The sequence below is a fragment of the Haliotis cracherodii genome, unplaced genomic scaffold (assembly GCF_022045235.1).
Source record: "Haliotis cracherodii isolate W230 unplaced genomic scaffold, xgHalCrac1.p SCAF_19, whole genome shotgun sequence".
NCBI lineage: Eukaryota > Metazoa > Mollusca > Gastropoda > Lepetellida > Haliotidae > Haliotis > Haliotis cracherodii.
In genome coordinates this window covers 4,231,078-4,257,879 of record NW_027266274.1, presented here as the reverse complement: position 1 = coordinate 4,257,879, position 26,802 = coordinate 4,231,078, and the positions used below count along the sequence as shown (strand labels likewise).

Genomic DNA, 26,802 nt, shown 5'->3' with positions numbered 1-26,802 from the left:
AAACTACTTCATTAGATAACCACCCAACACACACAGCTCCCTTAGTTCGTCCCCCACCCACTCTTGGCATTCTTTCCAAATCTCAAAATTTCAAAATTACTATATAAGTAACCCCTAAAGCCCCCTCCTGGGTTGCACAAACTCACTTTTCCCCTTTTTGGAAACACATTAAATGGCCTGGCCGGGCCCGTGTGCGACATACGCTTGCAGTCGGAAAGCGCACGTTAAATCTCCAATATAAGTAAGTAAGTAAGTCTGTACATCACTTGCTTGATAACGGTGTTAGAACCTATACCGAAACGTCGCTCTTAATTGTAATAAAGAAGTTGTTCATCCATAAATTCTTATCCCTATTTAGTACTCCAACTTCTAAATGCCTATCAGAGAAGGAGCAGAACTATTTATTTCGTAAAGTAAATAAACATAACGAACTGTATTCTTAATAAAGCATAAGTGTAATTTGTTTTTCAGTAGCAAATGTGTTATTTTTGGGAACCAACACCACCCTGAAAAACAAATTTCAAACGGTTGCTCCATTACTGCTCACTCACTGGTGGCCTGTATTGATCGGCAGGACATGGACATGGTTAAGTAGTGTGAGCAATATTTAGGGTTGTGCCAATCATTCATACTCACTGAAGTCAGTGGCGGAACGGGTTCGATTCCCCGCATGGATACACTGCGTGAATGTCATGTGTGGCGTACCCGCCGCCGTGATACTGCTGGAATATTTCTGAAAGGGTGTAAACCAGACTCATTCACTCACTCACTCATCCATCGGTCTTGTTAGTTTTGCGTGCATGTGTGAGTGTGCCAGTTGCACCCAAGACACATGTTCACCTCTATGTTTGCTATCAGACTCTCTCTCTCTCTCTCTCTCTCTCTCTCTCTCTCTCTCTCTCTCTCTCTCTCTCTCTCTTTTAGGATTCGTCAGGCTGAAAGTCTGACTTGGTTTAAACATATTTTTATTTCAAAAGAATGCATAAAGTCCACTTTGGTGTCCATGGACGAGCTCTTGTTGAAATGTTGCTGAAAGTGGCTTATATGATTGTAGCTCTTGTGTATTTAGAGATGAAATACTATATATTTCATTCGGGTGAAAGAAGACTTTATACTAGAACTAGTTTTGTCTGCCTGATTGACACTATTGCTTCCAGAGTTAGACATGTAAAATAAGAGAGAAAATACATCATTAGAACATTTTGCTTTTGTTGTCAAATAACATGTTTATCTCATCTCGTAACCTGAAACAGGTGGTATATTGACTCGTGTAGTTACTCATTACACCCATTCACTGTTTTCACCTCTCAATCTGTTGTCTGTTTACGAAAAGATGGAGGAATAAATCAAATCAAATCCACTCTACATTTCAGAGGTGGAAAATACTGAATATTTTGCCTTTGCTGAGAAAGGACCCACGAAGATTAGATCTTGTACTATGACCCAATACCTTCTGCGTGGTGAACTAAAGAGGTATCGTGTGAAAGATCTGATTTAAATGAGAGTGTCCTGAATGTCTGTTACATTCATTCATTGGTTTTACGTGATTGTTTAACATTATTTCGTGTTGGAATCTAAATTCTTAAAAAACTATTCAAGTATAGGTTCTTATGCTCGTTCGCTGTAGTGTAGTTCGCTGTCTCCAGTTGTCACTGACACGTTATGAGAAACGCTACCATATTTGCCGGCAACACGAATTAGCCTCCATCGTAGATGTGTAACTATATGCCTTGTAAGTGAATGGGTATTTATTTTTCACAGCTGTTTAGCAGATAAACAGTACGTGCTTACAGATTTGTGGGTTTTATTGGGTATTCGATGGCGGAAAGTTCATTTGAAACTCGCGGTTTATCTCCCTTTTGAAAAAAACAACTGAAGGTATTCTGACTTGCTGGTGAGGTGAAATCAGTGAAAACTACGGTGGCCCATAAGGGACATGGAGTCTGTTTTTCAATAGTTTGATATTTCACTTACTGTTATCGTAACCTTTTGCAAATTAACACGATTTGTCATCCAAATATTTGATAAATCATGTTTAAAGTAGATGTTCCCACAGCGGTGATAATATTTTTGTTTTTGACATTTTCCTTTTAGTTTTTTACCTTTTCGTTTTTGTTTTGGTCATTCACATTTTAGCGATTCAATAGCTACTTGAAAGTACATTTTCTATGTTTTCGGTTGTTTTTATACATGATTTATCACATATCCCCATATTTGTATGACAAATTCTGTTGATTTGCAAAAGGTTACGATAAAAGTAAGTGAAATATCAAAATGTTGAAAAACAGACTCCATGTACCTTAGAAAACCGTAGAAAACGAAGAGATTTTACGGCGCTTATGTGGAAGACAGAACCCTGAAAGCTGAACTCTGAAAGCTTTGGGTATGTGTTATTTTTGGATAGTATAGATTAAAATCCGGTATATCATATGATTTCACGATATTTAAAAAAAAATAAGTTGAAGAGTGACGTTACTCCTTTGGTTGTTAGAGAATAATGGATGTTGTTAGAGAGTAAATCAATATGCGACCTTGACCTTCCAACAGGGTATAAAGTCGGAAAATGTAGTCCAATATTAGTCTTAACGAAAACGCCAAGAAACATGGTGTATTTCCCATTTCTGTTCCTATTAAGCACAATAATTTTTAATCCAGGGTAACGGTAAATGTTATCTTTGTTAAGAAGTAACAATTGTCCTGACTGACGCGTTCCTCGTGGTTGGAATTCTACCTGCAGGTGCCTGCATTTCACGTGGATATTGCAGGGTAAGAATCGTTGCTTCGCCCAGTTAGTGCGTTGTTATGTCTTCGACTGGTGCATTTTTCTTTTGATGTATACATAAATGACAATACGTACATACACGGCACAGCAGAGTTATACAGCGGTAATGCTGAAATATGGTGCAATATTTGTACCTTGCCTCGCTTTAGATCAATCGGTTGCCCATATGTTTCGTCATCAACACAGGTGATAACTTGGACTATATAAAAGCCTGTCCGTGGCAATGTGTATTGTATTTCCATAGCGATGTGCATGATGGATTGATCGTTTGGTTGTTCGGTCACATAAGTCTGGTGTTATTTGTTTGGTCAATCTGATGGAAACAACCCTGGTTTTATTCAACACTTTTAAGTTCCTGTGTGTACATTTACCATGGATAACAAGTTTGAGCCCCATATCACTATTTATACAGCTTGACATTCTGATGATGCTCATATTGGAGTTTTTGTGTCGCCTGTTTTCCACAGCAAGGAGAATGGATGTTTTGAATGTTCGGGGCATGACAACAATGAACATGTTGAATTTGAGGCACTTTCACCACATAATGTACGTAATTGACTTCACCATAATCACAACCATTTACAAGTTATCTGTCCATTACATGCACTTCATCATGTCAAAACTCATGCTTATTTGTAATAATTGTGTGTTAGTTGATTAAGTAACTTAGTAAGTGAATATCTTCTCAACATGCGCAAGATATCTCAGTCCTTGCACCATGCATTCATGAGAAGTATCAAAATGATTTATGATGTAGTATTACACTGGTATGTGGTATATTTGTGCATGTGTATTAGCTTGATTAGTTTCAACATGTTCAATATGTTTTTGCAGACGGTAATAGACTACACAGAAACAGATGGCCACCAGACGATCTCGGCTTCAGATTAAGCCTAACATTGGCCCTAAGCCCAGTAGGGGGGGAATTGCAGGGAGGAAATCTTCCAGTGGAGATGCAAAACCAACCAAAGATACCAAGAAACCAGAACCAACTGCATGCAGTGATCAAAAGGAACCTGAACCTACTGCATGTAGTGATCTAAAGAAACCTGAACCTACTGCATGCAGTGATCTAAAGAAACCTGAACCTACTGCATGCACCAGTGATCCCAAGAAATATGAACCCACTGAAGATGCAGAGAAATGTGACGCCATTAAATCTGAACTGACTACAGTAAAACAATCGACTCAAGAAAAGGTGGATTGTCTATTTCCTAAATTGATAGATGTTCCTGTTGAAAGAGTTAAAGAAGACATCAATGACACATCGAACATTCAGGAACCATCAACTAGCAAGTCAGCTATATTGATAGAAAAGTCTCTCACAGGAATTAAAAACAAAGGACCTGACAACGTTGTTGAAATTAAAGATAAAACTTCAGAAAAGCATGACAAGAAGCCAGAGACAAGACCTAAATTCAGAAGCAGATTTCCCAAAGCTAAACCAAACCTTGCCAACATTGGGAGGCCTGAAAACAGGTACATGATAATGATGCGCACACCTGTACACATCCATGTATTCTTATTATGCTTAAGATTGATATTATCACTTGGAAGGTATCTAAAGTCAATAGGTTTCCAGTACCTTATACAGCTGATAATGTTTGTCATAAGAGACAACTAATGTTGAACAAATGTTCAGGATATGACCAGGCTGATCGTCTGCTGATGATGTGTCAGCGTCGTACCACAGTCACTTATTTATTTGATCTTGCAATCAACCAAAGTTTTGCATGTCTAAGTTACGATTATTTAACTTTTGAACTTTAGTGGACAAATGGAATATTGCTGACTGGCATTAAAAAACAACATTTAAACAATAAAATCAAAACTAAAAGAAGAATCTGCCAATTATTTGATACAAAACTAAAAATAGTAATAATGTTTTTACTTGGGTGAAATTGAGTCTCAGCATCATGATGATGGCCACACAAATGTTTGAACTTCAAGTATTGATACATGTAGTGATGAAGTTTGGTCCGTTATTTATGTAATTTGAGAACTGCATCAACAAATCATAGAATTGGTTGTAAGAACCAATGATTGATTACTTGTTTCAGGAAAACCTCTCATGTCCCCCCAGCTGCCAGTGCCAAACCACAACCAGAAGTTGATGCATCTGCCGAGCCAGAGGAAGAGCCAGTTTCAGAACAAGCCGCTATAGAAAAGTGAGATTGTCATTCTCAAAACTTGGATTGTTTTAGATTTTGGAACCCATTTTAGTCAAGTTGCAAGCTAAATGGCCGATGAATATCACTAATTTCTTCAGTTAGTTTTTTTCAGTTTTTTTGTGTCCATGCTATATCTAAGTCACATGGTTATATTTGTTATTGTTCCGATGTTCCCATATAAAAATTATATTATTAGTATCATTAGTTCCTTATGATTTAATTGCCCTTGAAGATCTGAGTTATCATTGGTCTTCAGCAACCCATGCTTGTCATAAGAGACGACTTGAGGGATCGGGTAGTCAGCATGGTGAGACTCTCCGAGTTGGTTAATGCATGTCATCGTATCTGAATTGCATAGATAGATGCTCATGATGTCAATCACTGGATTGTCTGGTCCATGCTAGATTATTTAAAGACCACCGTCATATAGCTGGAATATTGCTGACTGCAGCGTGGAACAACAAACAGATCCTAGGAATTGAACAAGGTCATGAGGGCATATATTGTAAAACTGCCTTGCCTTGTGTGTCACAGCCTGTGTGTAAATATTTATTAAGTTGTTTATTTATTCATGCAGAAGCAATGTACACCTTATAAGAAATAATGGCTTATTCAGCATGAACATGAAGTACACTGCAGTATGTGGCAGATAGGTGCTGGAGTTTGTCAGAGCTGTGGGGCAACCTGCATATTTGCAGTTAATAAGCAGACTAAATCACCAGATCACAATTAACGTTGAGTTGCTTGTGCACAAATATACATCAAGAAATTTGATAACCCAATAGGCACTAGTATAAGCACCCTGTGTGTAATTAACCAATGGGGCTCTTTCCGCTTGTGTACACGTTTTTACCGATGTTTTCTGGCTGACTGATTGCAGGCATCATGTAGACATGAACAAAACTGCAGTCAATGTGCAGATGTGCAACACCTTTCTTACTGTAACTTAGACATGTATCACTGTTAGGAATTCTATGAGCTATGTGTCTCACTTGGTCAGATAACTTAGACTATATAAAAGCATGTCCGTGTCATCATGGTCATTGCATACTGTAGTTTCCAAGCCATGTGCATGATGGATTGATTGAGGAACTTATTTGGTCAACCAGATGGAAGCAAACCTGTTTTTATTCAACACTGTCTGAATTCTATGCAATATATGTCTCACTTGGGACAATGAGCTAATTAGAAGTTACTTGAACACCATAGAAGTTTGTTTGTTTGTTTGTTGTTTAACACCGCACTCAGCTATATTCCAGCTATATGACGGTGGTCTGTAAATAATCGAGTCTGGACCAGACAACCCAGTCATTGACATTATGAGCATCGATCCACACTATTGGGATACAATGACATGCACCAACCAAGTCAGCCAGCCAGACCACCCGATCCTGTAAATTGTCTCTAATGAAATGCAGAGTCACCTTTTACGGCAAGCATGGGTAGCTGAAGACCTAATTTATCCGGGATCTTCATGGATCACCATAGAAGTAGAATTTCTATCAGTTTACAAACCTCAATAGACTGGATTCAAATAGTGTTAAGATATATTGAATATGCAAAGACATCTATCGAACCCAAATGTGAATGGTAACATGGCAGTAAATGCTGAATGTCTCAGTGGCACAAAACGTTATCTGGAGGCCTGTATGAATTGCACAACTGTGTTCCAGGACCATTGAGGAGGCCCCACTGAATGTGACAACAGATGGAGGGTGCAGTGGCCAAGACAAACTCAGGGGTGGGGACCATGCTGACCACCCCCAGGCGTCAGAGAGCGAGGCTGACCTGGAGAAGAGTCCTCGCAAATTTGACCCCAAGCCTCCTGAAAGAGGGGAGAAGTCTATCTTTGAAAAACCTGTTGTGCCAATATTGAAACAAGAGAAGAAACCAGTAGTCAAGGTAAGTTACGAGAGATTGGTAATGAGGATGGGAAACTTCTTATGGATAACAACTTCTTCTTTTTTGTAATCACGTTTCAGGGCTATACATTATTTTCAGCCTTTGTTCATGTTGTTTGCCATACATATTCCTGTCAAACAGGGAAGCTGTTATTGATGTTGTCCTTTGATGATATTTCCCTCCCCCATAAGCACAATCTGTTGATGATGCGGTGATGAACTACATCAGACATGTTGTTGACAGGTCCACAGTGTTTTGTTCTTGAAACATTGTATAATACAATCAAGTGATGAACTTGTGCTATTTGCTGTGGAAATCATCAAAAACAAACACAAGTTGTACAGATGTTTTATATACGAACTTGGTATGCCGATATAAAAACTGTACAATATTATTTACTGAGCTTTTACTTCATGTTTACAGCATTTGTGTCCAAAGAAGCGGAAACAACTACCTCCAATTAATGCGCCCCCAGACAGAGCCACCATGAAGATGATTGATCTGATCTACTGGAACCCCTCAAGCAATCCGTGAGTGTAGAAATTGTAATGGCGGGTCTCTGGATAATAAATCTGTGGTCAGTGGTGCAGTAATTTGCTGTTCTCAGTTACTTCTCTAAGCTCATACATTCTCATCTTAGCTCATTCATGACCATTGAAATCCCCAAGCTGAACGTGAGTTAGAACCGTGGATTTGCTCCTTGATTGTTTCAGGACAGTACTAAACACTGATGCTGGTTCAGGAGTAATGCAACTAAAATAATGATAAAGGATTGTTTTTCTTTTGGTAAATGAAATATAACATTAAAAATATCTTTTCAGATACCAGTAATAATTTTGTTTTTCAAGTATGTTGCCATGTTTGCATGTCAGTTAAGCTTATATTGTTCTTTCCCCTATTGTTAATGTCTTACGAAAAACATGAAAAATCTAACAAACCGTCTGCTAAAAATTACAGTTTCCTTAAACCCCTGTCTCCCCCCCCCCCCCCCCCCCAAACACTCTTCTTTTGGAGTAAATGAAACCACTGCCTGTCACTCACAGCTCTCGCTGGCAATGAAAAATCAATTCATTTTATTGCTTGATGCAACAGGATAACCTGAATAGCACTGTGCATGTGTTTCAGGATGACAAAGAAGTTAGTGCCAGGCAAGCCTAAGGAAGTGTGTGTGACTGACTTGACAGCTGCCACTGAGGAGGAGAACCGAGTTGACACACCGGGAGATGACGGAGGTGAGGACTCACTTCCCGTGCCCCAAGTCAAGATCGGACCAGATGGCCAGATCATTCTCAATGAGGCCAGGTATGTTTGTCAGTACTATTTTACCTTTGTTGTTTCCGTGTTTGCTAATAATGACAATTTGGTGTTAACAATGTCAAAAAGGCCTTTAGAACTACAAAATTCACGAGTTTGAACACCTGTTCAGTTTACATGAATTCAGTTTGTGTTTAGTGATTATTGCTTTGAACATGTTGGTTTTGTTTAAAAGTTTGGTTGTGGACAACAAGACCAGCGATGAACCAATGGAAACTGATGTCATTGAGGAGGATGAGAGCACAGTCAACTATGAGAGCTTCCGTGAGAAGAGGCCCAAAACGTCATGGAGTGAACTCGGTAGGTCAAACTCATCACAGCAGGGGAATGACAGTGAACATAGCCTTCTTTCAGATAAATCCCCTGCTTCTATGTTTGTCTTAAAGGGAGATTAGGCTCAGGTCAAATGGCAGGCCTGGCACATTTGATTCAGTTAATTCAAATCCACTTTGAATGCTTTTTTTGTATGTTTATCATTCTAGCAGTTGATGATTGCCATAATTACACAATGGTTGACACAAGTCATTCATCACAACTTGTAGACCTAGCCTGTAAATGGGCTTCAGATCATTGAGCAGAGTCCCCCTTAAGAGACTGTGAAAGAAGATCAGGTTATCAGGCTGGGTGATGGCATGTCAGTTTGTCATCTGGGGTGCTGCAGTTCGCTGTGTAGAGTTGCATCCCTTGGGCATGTTGGAAATCTATGACTCTGGGTTGGAAGCCCGGTTTGCACTGATTATGTTGCAAGGTTTGTTAGCACCTTACCCGTGCATGTGGGTTTCACCAAAGTAGTAAATGTCTGAGACCTGCATCACTTCAGGCTTTCCTCCCTCATTGAGCTGACTTGTTGGATATAACTGGAATACTGTTGAAAGCAGTGTCGTTTTGCCCCTCTGACACTGACCACGACTCATGCTTTCAGTGACTGGTTTATCTCAGAGTATTTACAGTCAGCAATGATGTAGCTGGAGTATGGCCTACTGCTGCATTACACAACGTATAGTCACTTGCTGAACCTAGTGGTTAAAGCGTTCGCTCGTCACGACGAAGACCCAGGTTAGATTCCCGACATGGATACAATGTGTGAAGCCCATTTCTGGTGTCCCCCGCTGTGATATTACTGGAATGTTTAAAACCATACTCAGTCACTTGCTGAACTAGAAGTTACACATGTTTTGGACACAAAGTAAATGTTCTGACACGTTTCATCAACTTCCCCTGCTGTGTTTGCAGAGACAGTGAAGTTCTACAAGGCCCTCAGCACAGTGGGGACAGACTTCTCTCTTATGATGCACCTCTTTCCAAGTCGAACACGCCGAGAAATCAAGGTAACCATATTCTGCCGTGTACACGCTTGTCTCTCAGCTACAATGATGAGTAGCCCATTTTGAGCAGCCCTGCCTCCCCAGGAAAGCCACAAGCATGTTAGTCATGAAAGAAACCATTCTATTTTCAGAACAAATTCAAGAAGGAGGAGAAGTTACACAGACGAGAAATAGACAAGGCCATTCGTGAGTGTAATGTGTGTTCTCATGTCTTGATTGGTCACAGGTGTCGTCAACATATTAGTCTGTCATGGCCTGTGTTGGTTATAAGGCTAACAAAAAAGGGAATTGGTTCTCAGGAAATGGCTTTTGAAAATATAGTGCTTGTTCAAACTAGTATGTAACCAAATAAACAGTTGTGTACCATCAACCTGAGACAGGGCCTCCCCACATAAACAAGCATACAAACTCCTTTTGCCACTATGACCATAACACGACATGCATGTAAAGGGAAGTAACTGCATGCTATTTTGGATCACATTGTTTTTTAAGTATCAGGATTTTAAATTATTTATTTTGAAAATGCAAATAAAATGAAACATGCTGCAGACGTTATGGTGATCATGATGATGTGGGCGGTGCCTGAGAACCAAGACTATTATGTTTTAGCCAATGCCTATACAGTGTATTTTATATTTTTAAAGATTAGCGAGTGAAGGTAGCCAGTGTTTTCTTCAGATAAATCTAGACTCTGGTTGGAGGTTTTAGTCATTTTCTTATCCAGAAATGATATTCTTTCATGGAGAAAGTTTGCTTAGGTGCCATTGCTGAGAACATTTTAGTATAATTAACTAAGAATTGTAAAATTTGAAATTTAGATATTCCACATTACGTTTGAGACTAGTGATTCGTGTAAGTTACATGATAACGAGATTAGTTGATAGAAAGATTAGTCCTAGATGACTAGTGGACTCCAGGTCGACTGGTTGTGTCCTTCAAGAAACCTTGCACTACTCTTTACACCGGCATATCCATGACCCCCTTGCTATGTACGATTCAGAGAACCGAACGGCCTTCAACATGACCGACTTTGAGCGTCTCCAGGAGGAGGCGGAGGAGGAACACCGGCTGAAGCAGCAGAAGGATCTCATCAAGAAGGAGAAAGGTCAGCGGGGAAAGAAGCGGAAGACAGATGCTGATGACATCAAGGAGAACAAGGCTGTCAAGACACGCAGGCGAAAGAAAAGTAAACAATATAATGATGTGTCATTAGTAACTGGTTGTCTTGTGGACAGTTTCAGTGTTTGTCAGTTGTTTAAATCTAATTAGCAATGTTAGTGTTTTGCCCCCAAATATGGTAGTCCAGATAATCAATGATGAGTTTTGTTCACCTTTATGAGCGTATCGCAGAAATTAACATTCGCTGATTTACTTCATTTCTCTTCCCAAATTGGCCTCCTATGATAAGGCCAAAAAATAATTTGTTTACATTTTCCCGACTAACCCCGACTAACCCCAATGTTGATCCTCTCTTCTGAACCCCTTGCTCTTGTTTTTGTATGTTGTTGGCACAGAGTTTATCACCATCCCAGCATTGTCCATATTATGACATGAGCATAACTGTTTTGCAATTCTACAAATGATCTTCTTTGGAAGAAAAGGTGGACTGAAACAGGAAAAACTCATACATTGTTAAAGTAATCACTGCATAATTTACTTTCACAGTAAATCCTTACATTGCTCTGAGGAGACCAATTGTCCGTCAATGTAGGGTCTTGTTTTCACATTTGAGATTGCTCTCATTGTGTCAAATTATTTTTCAGAAAAGACTGTGTTTCACGAAGATGAAGATGATGACCTTGATGATGCTGAGAGGTAGCAATGAATTACTTACTTCCCCTATACTCTAGTCAGTAGGCTAGTCTGGTGCTAGGTCTTGGTACTCGCTGAGGGAGGCAGCAACTTGTGTGGTATAACCTACAGTGGGACTATGTTACACTGACACTCTGTTGCTCTGGAAATGATTACAATGGTATTTACCATATTTGTTCTGCAAGGAAAAAAAGTGTTAACTTGGTTTTCATGCTGTTAAATTAATTTTCAGGGAGACATTTTCAGAGGAATGTTGCTGTTTAAGGTTGTGAATTAGAACAAGAATCTTTTGAGTTTTTGTCCTTGTACTCTGCCATCTTTAGTCCATAATCTTGTCATTCCAGACAACAGGTGTGTCAGTGGAAACTGATCAGTCCATGTTAACAATGTTCTGCTAGGGTTTATCACACAGAGGCAGTGTTCAGTCTGCCCAGCCTGAGGTGGAGTACCAAGACTCCACTGATCACTGTGATGTATGTCTCGAGGCAGACCCAGAGCTTTTGTTGGGCTGTCTGCATTATTTATTTTGGCAGATGTTACTGGGAAACTTACATCTTTGTCTGTTTGTATATTTTGTTATGAAAAGTTCCAGCTATGCATTGATGACTGTGTGTATGTGACTGTCTGTTCTGATGAACCACTGGATGTTGACAGCATAATGTATGTGTTTGTACATGCGTGAGTGAGTGAGTGAGTGAGTGAGTGCGTGCACATGTGTGAAAAAATAGTTAGTTGTGACACTGGATGCTGAGGGAGACATATTTCTTGTCTCCTATAACATGTTTATTGTGCATTTCCACTATTTTTATTTTGTCGTTACATGTACTTGATAATTTGCCTTGTTAGTTCCTAAGATTGTTTAATACTTCTGTTCAGTAATACACATATACACATGGTTTGAGTCCTGTGAAGATTCCGGGTTAGTAACCCATGCTTGCTGTAAGAGACGACTATGCTTGTCATAAGAGGCGACTAACGGGATCGGGTGGTCAGGCTCACTGACTTGGTTGATGTATGTCATCGTATCCTTATTGTGTTGACCGATCCTTATGATGTCAATCACTGAATTGTCTGGTCCAGACTCAATTATGTACAGCTAGCTGGAATATTGCGGAGTGCAGTATTAAACAACAATCAAACAAAACACGTGGTTTTCATGTGCCAGAGGAAAACAATCTTTGCAATAAAAGACAAGGATATCAAGTGTACCCTGTTACAGTGAAAACAACAAATGGATATCCGTGTAGACAGGCTCTCTGCTTGCTCAAGTGGAATTTGGAGTAGAATATCTTCCTATTAAGCTATACTTGTCATATGAGTTGACTTGTAGGGTGGTCTGTGACTGGGCTGATAGCATGTCATCTTGCCCTGATGGTGTGGATTGTTGCTCATGCTGTCAGTCACTGGTTTGCCTGGTCCATACTGATTATTTACAGGCCATGTTGAGGCCATGTGGCCATCTCATTTTTGAACAAAATTACTGCAGATAAAACCTATTTGCTGGTGCTGACAATAAGCAGGATCTTGTGAAGAAGTGGATGATTTGTCTGTGGAAGCAGGTTTATAGACAACACTGAAACTGCTTCATCTGAGAATCTCTGTACAGACATTAAAGTGCACTTGTGCCTGACGTACAGCGACTTGGTTGACCAGTTTCAGTGACATCGGCGTGAGGATTGTGTACAGATCAGCATACCTCATCAGGATGTTTGTGGGCCATTGCTAAAGTATACTTAACAGTTTGTTTAACAATAGTGTAATGTTTGACTGAGAAGGGATTATGCCTGGTTATTGTAAAACACAGTAAATATAACATTTTGAAATTTGATACAACTTAAAACATGAAACATTACATGAGGTGTCTTGAGCACTTGTGATACATTGGTGAGTTGTGACGGCCCTGATTTCTGGTGTTCCCCACACAAGCTGTTGCTGGAATAAAGCAGCACACCACAGACTCTCTCCAATATTATGTGAACAGCAGTATTTCCTTCAGACTAAGCAGGGTACCAAATTCCTTGTGGGAGGATGCCAGTGGCATGGATAAAATAAGAAAGGAGCAGTTAACAGAGGTTCCTGTTGCCTGAAGAATCTTTATTTTTTAATACAATATTACACAAGACTAGTGACATATGTTCTCCAGCAAACAGTTACATTTAATATACACAAATTCTTAATGCACAGTATGATTGATGTGGTAAGCCTGAGACTCAGAACTTGAATAGGATGGTGTCAATCTCAAGATAAAGGAAAACTTTCTAGATTACAACTGTAGATTATCTAGGTAGTGTTGAAACTTTGTTCACTGTATCAAGATGGGTCGTCTTGTTGGCACACAAGGGCATTCTGAAGGGCACACCTAATCATCTGTTAGGGCCGTGGGGCACACTTCCACAAAACAACATCTGTCCCTTCTCTAGTGGAGTAATGCAGGATACACACGGTTGTTAACAGGTTCCCATGCTAGTGGAGTAATGCAGGATACACACGGTTGTTAACAGGTTCCCTTGCTAGTGGAGTAATGCAGGATACACACGGTTGTTAACAGGTTCCCTTGCTGGTGGAGTAATGCAGGATACACACGGTTGTTAACAGGTTCCCTTGCTAGTGGAGTAATGCAGGATACACACGGTTGTTAACGGGTTCCCTTGCTGGTGGAGTAATGCAGGATACACACGGTTGTTAACGGGTTCCCATGCTAGTGGAGTAATGCAGGATACACACGGTTGTTAACGGGTTCCCATGCTAGTGGAGTAGTGCAGGATACACACGGTTGTTAACGGGTTCCCATGCTAGTGGAGTAGTGCAGGATACACACGGTTGTTAACAGGTTCCCTTGCTGGTGGAGTAATGCAGGATACACACGGTTGTTAACGGGTTCCCATGCTAGTGGAGTAATGCAGGATACACACGGTTGTTAACGGGTTCCCATGCTAGTGGAGTAATGCAAGATACACACGGTTGTTAACGGGTTCCCATGCTAGTGGAGTAATGCAAGATACACACGGTTGTTAACGGGTTCCCTTGCTAGTGGAGTAATGCAGGATACACACGGTTGTTAACGGGTTCCCATGCTAGTGGAGTAATGCAAGATACACACGGTTGTTAACGGGTTCCCATGCTAGTGGAGTAGTGCAGGATACACACGGTTGTTAACGGGTTCCCTTGCTGGTGGAGTAATGCAGGATACACACGGTTGTTAACAGGTTCCCATGCTAGTGGAGTAATGCAGGATACACATGGTTGTTAACGGGTTCCCATGCTAGTGGAGTAGTGCAGGATACACACGGTTGTTAACGGGTTCCCTTGCTGGTGGAGTAATGCAGGATACACACGGTTGTTAACAGGTTCCCATGCTAGTGGAGTAATGCAGGATACACATGGTTGTTAACGGGTTCCCATGCTAGTGGAGTAGTGCAGGATACACACGGTTGTTAACGGGTTCCCTTGCTGGTGGAGTAATGCAGGATACACACGGTTGTTAACGGGTTCCCTTGCTAGTGGAGTAATGCAGGATACACACGGTTGTTAACGGGTTCCCATGCTAGTGGAGTAATGCAGGATACTCATGGTTGTTAACAGGTTCCCATGCTAGTGGAGTAATGCAGGATACACGCGGTAAACGGGTTCCCATGCTAGTGGAGTAATGCAGGATACACACGGTTGTTAACAGGTTCCCTTGCTGGTGGAGTAATGCAGGATACACACAGTTGTTAACGGGTTCCTTTGCTAGTGGAGTAATGCAGGATACACACGGTTGTTAACGGGTTCCCTTGCTGGTGGAGTAATGCAGGATACTCACAGTTGTTAACGGGTTCCCATGCTAGTGGAGAAATGCAGGATACACACGGTTGTTAACAGGTTCCCATGCTAGTGGAGTAATGCAGGATACACACAGTTGTTAACTGGTTCCCATGCTAGTGGAGTAATGCAGGATACACATGGTTGTTAACAGGTTCCCATGCTAGTGGAGTAATGCAGGATACACATGGTTGTTAACGGGTTCCCATGCTAGTGGAGTAATGCAGGATACACACGGTTGTTAACGGGTTCCCTTGCTAGTGGAGTAATGCAGGATACACATGGTTGTTAACGGGTTCCCATGCTAGTGGAGTAATGCAGGATACACATGGTTGTTAACGGGTTCCCATGCTAGTGGAGTAATGCAGGATACACATGGTTGTTAACAGGTTCCCATGCTAGTAGAGTAATGCAGGATACACATGGTTGTTAACAGGTTCCCATGCTAGTGGAGTAATGCAGGATACACATGGTTGTTAACGGGTTCCCATGCTAGTGGAGTAATGCAGGATACACACGGTTGTTAACGGGTTCCCTTGCTAGTGGAGTAATGCAGGATACACATGGTTGTTAACGGGTTCCCATGCTAGTGGAGTAATGCAGGATACACAAGGTTGTTAACGGGTTCCCATGCTAGTGGAGTAATGCAGGATACACACGGTTGTTAACGGGTTCCCTTGCTAGTTGAGTAATGCAGGATACACATGGTTGTTAACGGGTTCCCTTGCTGGTGGAGTAATGCAGGATACACATGGTTGTTAACGGGTTCCCATGCTAGTGGAGTAATGCAGGATACACATAGTTGTGAACGGGTTCCCTTGCTGGTGGAGTAATGCAGGATACACACAGTTGTTAACTGGTTCCCATGCTAGTGGAGTAATGCAGGATACACAGTTTTTAACAGGTTCCCATGCTAGTGGAGTAATGCAGGATACTCACAGTTGTTAACGGGGTCCCTTGCTAGTGGAGTAATGCAGGATACACACAGTTGTTAACGGGTTCCCATGCTAGTGGAGTAATGCAGGATACACCATGACACAAGATGACCCATAAGCTCTTCCAATAAACACACCCTTCAGCTTGATCATGACACAGTATGACCCGTAAGCCCTTGTTCCAGTAAACAACCCCTTCAGCTAGATCACGACACAAGATGACATGTGAGCTCTTCTTCCAATAAACACCCCCTGCAGCTAGATCATGACACAAGATGACGTGTGCTCTTCTTCCAATAAACACCCCCTTCAGCTAGATCATGACACAAGATGACATGTAAGCTCTTCTTCCAATAAACACCCCCTTCAGCTAGATCATGACACAAGATCACATGTGAGCTCTTCTTCCAAGAAACACCCCCTTCAGCTAGATCATGACACAATATGACCTGTAAGCTCTTCTTCCAATAAACACCCCCTTCAGCTAGATCATGACACAAGATGACATGTGAGCTCTTCTTCCAATAAACACCCCCTTCAGCTAGATCATGACACAAGATGACATGTAAGCTCTTCTTCCAATAAACACCCCCTTCAGGTAGATCATGCAAAAGATGACATGTGAGCTCTTCTTCCAATAAACACCCCCTTCAGCTAGATCATGCGAAAGATGACATGTGAGCTCTTCTTCCAATAAACACCCCCTACAGCTAGATCATGCGAAAGATGACGTGAGCTCTTGTTCCAATAAACACCCCCTTCAGCTAGATCATGACACAAGATGACATGTAAGCTCTTGTTCCAATAAACACCCCCTTCAGCTAGATCATGCGAAAGATGACATGTGAGCTCCACTTCCAATAAACACCCCCTACAGCTAGATCATGCGAAAGATGACGTGAGCTCTTGTTCCAATAAACACCCCCTTCAGCTAGATCATGACACAAGATGACATGTGAGCTCTTCTTCCAATAAACACCCCCTTCAGCTAGATCATGACACAAGATGACATGTAAGCTCTTCTTCCAATAAACACCCCCTTCAGGTAGATCATGCAAAAGATGACATGTGAGCTCTTCTTCCAATAAACACCCCCTTCAGCTAGATCATGCGAAAGATGACATGTGAGCTCTTCTTCCAATAAACACCCCCTACAGCTAGATCATGCGAAAGATGACGTGAGCTCTTGTTCCAATAAACACCCCCTTCAGCTAGATCATGACACAAGATGACATGTAAGCTCTTCTTCCAATAAACACCCCCTTCAGCTAGATCATGCGAAAGATGACATGTGAGCTCCACTTCCAATAAACACCCCCTACAGCTAGATCATGCGAAAGATGACGTGAGCTCTTGTTCCAATAAACACCCCCTTCAGCTAGATCATGACACAAGATGACATGTGAGCTCTTCTTCCAATAAACACCCCTACAGCTAGATCATGCGAAAGATGACATGTGAGCTCTTCTTCCAATAAACACCTTCTTCAGCTAGATCATGCGAAAGATGACATGTGAGCTCTTCTTCCAATAAACACCCCCTTCAGCTAGATCATGCGAAAGGTGAAATGTGAGCTCTTGTTCCAATAAACACCCCCTTCAGCTAGATCATGACACAAGATGACATGTGAGCTCTTCCAATAAACACCCCCTTCAGCCAGATCATGCTAAAGGTGACATGTGAGCTCTTGTTCCAATAAACACCCCCTGCAGCTAGATCATGACACAAGATGACATGTGAGCGCTTCTTCCAATAAACACCCCCTTCAGCTAGATCATGACACAAGATGACATGTAAGCTCTTCTTCCAATAAATACCCCCTTCAGCTAGATCATGCGAAAGATGACGTGAGCTCCTCTTCCAATAAACACCCCCTACAGCTAGATCATGCGAAAGATGACGTGAGCTCTTGTTCCAATAAACACCCCCTTCAGCTAGATCATGACACAAGATGACATGTGAGCTCTTCTTCCAATAAACACCCCTATAGCTAGATCATGAGAAAGATGACATGTGAGCTCTTCTTCCAATAAACACCTTCTTCAGCTAGATCATGCGAAAGATGACATGTGAGCTCTTCTTCCAATAAACACCCCCTTCAGCTAGATCATGCGAAAGGTGAAATGTGAGCTCTTGTTCCAATAAACACCCCCTTCAGCTAGATCATGACACAAGATGACATGTGAGCTCTTCTTCCAATAAACACCCCCTTCAGCCAGATCATGCTAAAGGTGACATGTGAGCTCTTGTTCCAATAAACACCCCCTGCAGCTAGATCATGACACAAGATGACATGTGAGCGCTTCTTCCAATAAACACCCCCTTCAGCTAGATCATGACACAAGATGACATGTAAGCTATTCTTCCAATAAATACCCCCTGCAGCTAGATCACGACACAAGATACCTGTAAGCTCCGCCATTTAGTTTGAAAGTGATATAAGAGGTGGAATCTGATTGGTCAATAGGAGGACCATAGAGTGGAAAAACTTGTGATAGCCACTGGAGCCCAGAAATTCCAGCCTAGTTCGGCAAGGGTGGAAACTGGACTTTTACAGTCAGTTAACTCCCTTGCCTCGGGAAGATGAGGTATATAAGGTATTACATGTGGTTGTTATTCCCAGGTTATTTTACGAGAAAATTGCACACATTATGCTTGATCTCTGCATCTACAAAATGCCTAGCATAACAGGAAATACCATGAATTTTGTTGAAAAACATGTATATTGGTCTTTTATCTATGAATATACATAAGTCTATAGTCTCCTGTTTGCCACAGCCCAGACTTCACCTGAAGCAAAATGACCTAGCTTTTTGGACTGCGCATTACATATTTCCCCAAACCTGTATCCCAGACTGTTAGGTGTGTATCGTACTCAAGTGTATATTCTATACATGGCCAAGTACATATGGCAGGGGACTTGGGGACTTGCTGTACATCTCCTGGGGTACATGTTACTCTTATGTTATTATACTCTTTATTAATGTGTACGATCACAGAGTGACACATGACTCGTCACTCAGACTCTCTCCCCAAAGGATCTTAGTTTCATGTAACAATGCTGGGTGGTTGTGTTGATAGTGGATGTAATCATCATATTTGTGGAAGGTGCATTGATGATGGGCCTTGTAGAAACGGCTCGGTAATTCTAAGTTCCCACACAGAAAACAACAAGTCAACAGTTGGACCACCAGAAGCAAATATTCAGTTCAATCAAGTGAGTTTATTCCCCAAACAACCAGCTGTGGTACATACATGAGTATATACATATACTATTTATACAAACTGTACTATCTGGCGGAATGGCAGATATAGAGATTATTATACGAGCATGTGTGTCATTCTGATTTACAAAACAATTTTACAAATTCTTGTATTCTTGTTTCATAAAATCAGTATGACACACATGTGAGTGTAATAATTTCTTTAATAATTATTATTTCTCAGTACTTTTGAGCTCCCCTTTAGAAAAATGCCGCGATCACAACTGCTGTCCTAGAAAACCACAATTTGTCGAATGACATCAACAATCTTCAGCTTTGGCATCATTTCTATTATGACGCCATTCCGACCTTATATCAAAATAAGATTCAGATGACATAATCAATGCTGTCCAGATGACGGAACCAATACACTGATGTTCGAAAAGTGATATTTGCACCAGTGCATATACAATTTTCATGAACTTGGTTATGTCTAACCCTATGGGTAATAAATATGAATATGCCGTCTAGTCTAGTGAGTTAAATGGTATTCTCCTCCACTGACTCACCTTTTTTCAGTTGCAACTGATGAATTTTGGAAATTGTATTGTTGAATCACAGCCATTACGCATGTAATGAAACATGGCAGCGAACAAATCCGTTAGCACGGTTAGTCATGATGTGGTCACATTGTGTGTTACTCACCCAAGTGTGACGGATGTTCTTACGTGTGCCAGCAGTCTGCTGGCATCCATGTCTAGCAAGTAACACCAGCATGGTAAAGCTGAGCCTGAAAGTTCTTGAAATGATCTTGCAACTGCTGCCATTATGGACAGCATGTTGTGATGTTACAGACCTGCACCAGATGTTGCTGGAATGTTAAACCGGTAGTGTTTAAAGATGTCTCTCTGTGGTTAGGGTAATTATAATAGTTGGATGAACACAGAGTTCCAGGTACGCTGCATATTTGCCTGAATACAGAAATAAAATCCCATAGTCCGATTAATTTTTGGATGCTTGTGCACAAATATGTAGGAGAAATATGAAGAACCTGTTAGTGTAACAGTATGTGTAATTACCCAGCGTTGTCTTTTCAGCCAGATCTGGGTAGAAATAGGTCTTCAGCAACCATGCTTGCTGTCAGAGGCGACTGTTGGGATCAGATGGTTAGGCTTGCTGACTTGGTTGATACATGCCAACCACTGCCAGCGTTAGGGGGTGTTTGGGGAGAGGTAGAAGGGGCAGTAAATATTCCTGTCACACACTCCCTCACTAGCATGTCAGTGACAGGTGATAGCAATCTGTACATGTTTTGTGAAATTCCAGGCAATTATAGCTCTGCAGATTTGTTTAGTCTCTGAAAATGAGTCCCTGGGCTCCTTTTTACTATATTTCACAACTGTGATTCAACAACTGAAATGTTCATTTCAGAGACTAGATGTTAGTCTAGGCAAGCAGTAGAACTTGGGCCTGGATTTCGAGGAAGATGGTTGCGTAATGTACATCCACTGGAGATCAGTGTCACCTGTCTTATTGTGAATATTTACACTGTCTTCCTTCAGTTTCAGGGCGGAGGGAGACAGTGGCAAGAAGCCAGCTAGCAGTCGGGTGAAGGAAGTGGTGGAGATCCTCATGGACATGAGCAGAGGGAAGCTGTCAGCAGGCACCAAGGGTCAAGGTGAAGGTCAGAATGACCTCAGTGATGCTGAGAGTGAGGCTCCGAGTGAGGCGCCTAGTGAAGCAGTGAGTGTTACCTCTGATGTGTTTGTGCCCCGAAGTGTACGGTCGACTTTGAGGAAAAAGATAACTACATGCAATATTGAAGAAGATAGGACAGTTGATAATCAAATCCTAGCAACAGACATTGCAACCTCAGGAGATATCAGTCATCTAGTCAACAATGTTATGTCCAACTCTGTGGTACCTGAAGCTGTGAAGTCTGAGGCAGCAAATAGTGACATTCCCTCAGCGATTCCTTCAGTGTCTTCTGCCAACTCCGGGAGTGTCGCTCACTGTCCCCCCACACCGAAAGTTCCGGCAGTGTCCGTCAACTCGGATAATGTGGGTGGGGTGCAACACATGGAGATCCCCGAGGGCCTACTGCCCATCATCAACACTGCGGGGGGTGCAGACAAGGTGCAGATAGTGCTGGTGCATGACGTGGATGCTGACTCGGGGCAGACTGTTGTCCATGTGTATATATTGCCCAAGACGGCAGAAGAGTTCTCTATAGGGGGAAATACAGTGCAGCTAACACCTACCAAAACCAACCCAAACGCTTCTGATCGTACAGCTCAGTGTTCGCAATCAAACAGGACTTCTCAGGGAAATGTTTTTAAACATGAACCATTGTGTTCAGAACCATCAGCCTCAACATCCTCTACTGCGATAACTGTTACTTCATCCACCCCTTCCCAACCCATCGCTTCAACCTCCAGTGCTGTTCCCTCGTCTCCTCTCACCCCCTTTAGAAGACTGTCCTCAAACACTGTCACTCTTGCGCAGACTGCAGCAGTGTCGGCAGTGAAACCCTCATCTCCAACATCACCGCTGCCGTCCTCAACACTTCACACAGCATCAATGTCGCCTGGGGGGTCAGACAAACTGGACATTGAAGGCATGAACCCATTGACTTCACCTTCACCTTCACCTAGGGTTTGCTTGTTCAAGGATGAAGTTGCTGAAACGTCAACAGATGTCGGTCTCGCTGTGAAGAAGGAATAAAGGTGTATAGGGAAGCGAATTCACGTGCACCAGAAATCGATTTAAGAATTGTTCATTCGTCAGGTCTTGACAGTTGTATAGCATACTGTTTTTATTTAAGTTTTTAATCAGGGTAACCATGAAACTTAATGAACATGCACATATAGTATTTGTATGCCAGATTATAGTCCTGTATGTCCTCTTTTAATTATTTTATCACAGTTATGTTTTGATTTTTAAGGGAAAACATATTTTTAGAATTTTTCAGATATTATTTGGGATATTTTATTAATAAGCAAAATAAATTATATGGAAAAACATGTTTATTTCCTGATCTTGCACTGACTCTTAAGCAGATGAAGAATCATCGATATCACAATCACAACCTAGAAATGGCAGTAAAGCCATGAAGATGAAAATGGCCAGAAGACATTTTTAGCTTGTGTTATAATCTCCACATGATTTGTGAGTGCATTTTCATGTGTGCTGCCATTTGTTTTATATTAAAGAAATCAATTTCAAAGACTATTGTAAATATTTGTCATCATGTCACACTTTTCCTTAGTAGGAGAGTTGATGAAATTTTTTGGGACTTGAAAACTGTTGGCATAGAAGTAAATTATTACTGATTTTGTTTTTGCAAACTATTGCCAGTTACATGATTTGAAATGTAGAGGGTTCTTTCCACACACTGGTACGTGGTATATGTTCTATTATTCAATACAGCATTAGGCCATAATATCTTAGATTGTTATCAGATTGTCATTCCGCCAGCCTCACTTCCAAGTACCTGCCTTTTGAAAAAATATGGATGGAAATGAAATAATTGATTCAATTTATTGTGGCCTTAGTATATGGGCTTTATGACACATTTGATTCAGTGGCCTGGAGAAAGAGAATTACGGTCAATTATCAAAAGCGGATTTAAGAAATACTGAGTGAGCATCCATTTGATTTGGATGGGTTTGAGAACAATCTAGTTTTTCCCCCCAGTTATGTCCACAAACTATTTATTTACTGAGCACCATCAAACAATCTATTCCTTTTCACTATTAACACAAAAAATTAAAATTGAAAATTCCAACAAACTATTCATGTTTTTCAACACTGCCAACAAACTCTATATTTGGGGCTGTTCGTATAACAAATCTTCCCACCCACCCCAAAGAAATCAAAGGGATGCTCCCTAATGGACTAAGTAAATTCATATTTAGCATAACTGTGTTTTTGTTTATTTAGCCTGCCCCGATTGTGTCTCTAGGTATTTCTGCACCATACCCAAATCATACCCACGCTTACTGGTTTCACCGGTAAATGTCTCAGACCTGCAGCACTTCTGACTTTCTTTGAGGGGCGGTCGGTAAGCCCACAGGTTAAAGCATTCGCTCGTCACGCCGAAGACCCGGGTTCGATTCTGGACATGGGTACAATGTGTGAAGCCCATTTCTTGTGTCCCCGCCAGGATATTGCTGGAATATTGCTAAAAGCGGCGTAAAACCATACTCACTCACTCTGGCTTTCCTTGCACGGTAAGAACAGATAGAACAGACATTTATTCAAAGCAGGGTTACCCCAAGCTCCCTCTCATCGTGTTCTCTGCAGCTCCTGTCATGTTTCTCTCCCCAAACCAGCACTACCTGTCTCTCAGTGGGGACATGTGAAAGAAATAAGTCCACAATTATGGCCATATAATGGTCTGTTATAATACACGCCTGTTGAAGCTCCCTGTTGAAGGACAGCCTCCCTGAATCAGCTGTCTGGTTTTAGTAAAAGTCCTTTGAAAGTTCTCTTGATAACCCTTGTTTAGACTGGTGATAGATGCAGCTAGTATGTGTAATTATGGTTAAGTTAAACACTGCACATATGCAGGGATTTCTTATATTGAGAGTTTAACTGTTATTCTACCATGAATTTGGAAATTCCTCGATTTTGATTGGTCAGTCAGAGGTTTCAAATGACAACAAACCCCTCTGATTGAAACAGCTGATTTGACAGCCGCATAACAGCATAAGTTAATATTTTTAGAATAGTATTTTTTTACTGTCATTGTCCATAGGCATATTTAAATAATTATATGTGCATTATAGGCTACATAATGAAAAGTTGCGATTACTATAATATTCAAAGGATGTGTGGCAATATTTTCCGTGCATGTAACACAATAGAAATCTACAGAGATAATGTATTTCAGGACAACAGAGAGCTTTGCTATTTGGCACTCTTCTATATACGACTGTGTCGTCATATCATTTGCGTCACAGAGCAATATGATATCTTAATTGTGACATGAGGTGTAGAATGAAACCACTGTAAGGCTTGCATGTTTTTCTTTAAGGACTGCCTACCTTATGTTTGCTTACGAAGTTGCCGTGCTATATACGACTTGAGTGCCTGTCATAAGTATTACGCTGTAAACAAACTGCTTGTGTATATACAGCTCCATATTTTGTTTCAAGGCTGTTGTCGGTGATTCCGTAAATTCTGATCGACAACTCGCTCAAAACACTGGACTCACCCCATGCCACTTCACTCAATGTATTTTCTAACACCAAAGAGTTCAAGTCTTATTTAGTCATGGTAGAATGGAGATAAACATACTGTATTTTCAATGAAGAAGGTTACCTGTAGGTTTTAAGGATCTAAATATGAACATTTGAAACTTCACGCTTTTCGTTCAGTTCCAAATTCAATTTAGCGCGGTTAAATCTGCAGGTACCCCAGCTCTGCATTGAAAACACAGTATGTTTATCTTCTAAATATATACTTGCTGGTGGTGAAGTTATAAATTAACAGCAAAAACTCGGTCCACAGCAAACTACCCTTGTCTATAGTCTATTGGTCACTGGTCATTTATTGTCAATTGGTGTAGAACTTCACACATAAAACTTTCTTTCCCTTCACAGCTGCCATATATAATTAATGGATGTTAATGATGACCCAAGACATTGCTAGTTTAGGACCTAAAGTTGGTGCAAATATGACGGAGATAATCTGCAGTAAATATTTCATATGCTCGTGGCATTTAGCCTGGAGATCTTCTTGTGTCGTTTCCCGGGTTGACACCCAATGCTATTCTCTTGTGACATGCTTTCTTGGGACCTTTGGGACCCATGAAATGTGCTCACAAACTGAGACTCACAGTGTGGAGTTATTCTTGAGAATTCAAACAATGAAGTGTTTCAGCTGACCTGCCCCACGTGCCAGGGTGAGCCAATGTCAGTGGGGCCCTCCAGCATCTGCAAAGGGCCCATGAAGTATTTGCATTTTTTATTTCTGCTTCATGAAAAGTAAGATTTTACATAATGACTCCATCTCTGCAAATTTAGTCACCTATTTTGATAGTAGCATTTCCTAACTAGTAATACATTATGGAAACAAAATACAGGAGAACCAGGTGTCAAACTTGGATATGTCAAATTCCTGGTTGTCTCGAACTCACCTTCTGGTCTGATTTCCTTCAATATTTATCATCCTTTATACTCGGATCTGTTGAACTGGATGTGTCAAATTCCTGGTTGTCTCGAACTCACTTTCTGGTCCGATTTCCTTCAATATTTATCATCCTTTATACTCGGATATGTTGAACTGGATATGTCAACTTCATGGTTGACTCGAACTCACCTTCTGGTCGGATTTCCTTCAATATTTATCATCCTTTATACTCGGATCTGTTGGACTGGATATGTCAACTTCATGGCTCAAACCCCACATAAAGCGGACTTTTTCCCAAGTCTCTTCAAGTTCGACACAGAGAGGTTCGACTGTACATTTGTAGTGAGTGCATTTGATTATAAGGAAATAATATGGTATTGTCAACATGATTGCTTTACATTTTGTTATCCCTGAATTAAAAAAAGAAATGTCATTTTAAAAAATACTCAAATGGCAAAAGTATAATATATATATTTATGAATATTTACAATAAAAGTGGTTCTTTGTCTGTTGCCAAACATGTCTACAGTGCACAGTAGGGAGTGCTCATACTGTAGGGAGTATTGTGTCTTTTCTCAGCAGCCAGCCTCTTCTTTAGTAAGACACATGTCTGTGGTACAGCCATACACACTCTCCTGTAACACATTCTGAACAACCAGTATAGTGTTCTGGTAACCTTGGTAACACACATGTCTGTGGTACAGCCATACACACTCTCCTGTAACACATTCTGAACAACCTGTATGGTGTTCTGGTAACCTTGGTAACACACATGTCTGTGGTACAGCCATACACACTCTCCTGTAACACATTCTGAACAACCAGTATAGTGTTCAGGTAACCTTGGTAACACACTTGCCTCTGGTACTGTCCTACACACTCTCCTGTAACACATTCTGAACAACCAGTATAGTGTTCAGGTAACCTTGGTAACACACATGTCTGTGGTACTGTCCTACACACTCTCCTGTAACACATTCTGAACAACCAGTATAGTGTTCAGGTAACCTTGGTAACACAAATGTCTGTGGTACAGCCATACACACTCTCCTGTAACACATGCTGGACAACCAGTATAGTGTTCAGGTAACCTTGGTAACACACATGTCTGTGGTACATTCATACACACTCTCCTGTAACACATTCTGGACAACCAGTATAGTGTTCAGGTAACCTTGGTAACACACGTCTGTGGTACAGTCCTACACACTCTCCTGTAACACATTCTGAACAACCAGTATAGTGTTCTGGTAACCTTGGTAACACACATGTCTGTGGTACAGTCCTACACACTCTCCTGTAACACATTCTGAACAACCAGTATAGTGTTCAGGTAACCTTGGTAACACACTTGTCTGTGGTACAGCCATACACACTCTCCTGTAACACATTCTGAACAACCAGTATAGTGTTCTGGTAACC

The 26,802-nt window shown here is 41.1% G+C and overlaps 1 protein-coding gene across 1 annotated transcript; it reads left to right on the top strand.

Annotated features, from left to right (window-relative positions):
* Positions 1-2,554: 2,554 nt before the first annotated feature.
* Positions 2,555-26,427, top strand: LOC139466695 (microtubule-associated protein 1B-like). Its single transcript, XM_071248322.1, has 12 exons — positions 2,555-2,766; positions 3,617-4,261; positions 4,843-4,950; positions 6,627-6,855; positions 7,279-7,385; positions 7,981-8,157; positions 8,345-8,469; positions 9,403-9,497; positions 9,626-9,680; positions 10,495-10,680; positions 11,258-11,309; positions 20,808-26,427. The coding sequence occupies exons 2-12, from the start codon at positions 3,642-3,644 to the stop codon at positions 21,967-21,969; spliced, it is 2,916 nt and encodes a 971-aa protein (XP_071104423.1). The 5' UTR covers positions 2,555-2,766; positions 3,617-3,641; the 3' UTR covers positions 21,970-26,427.
* The last annotated feature ends 375 nt before the right edge of the window (positions 26,428-26,802 follow it).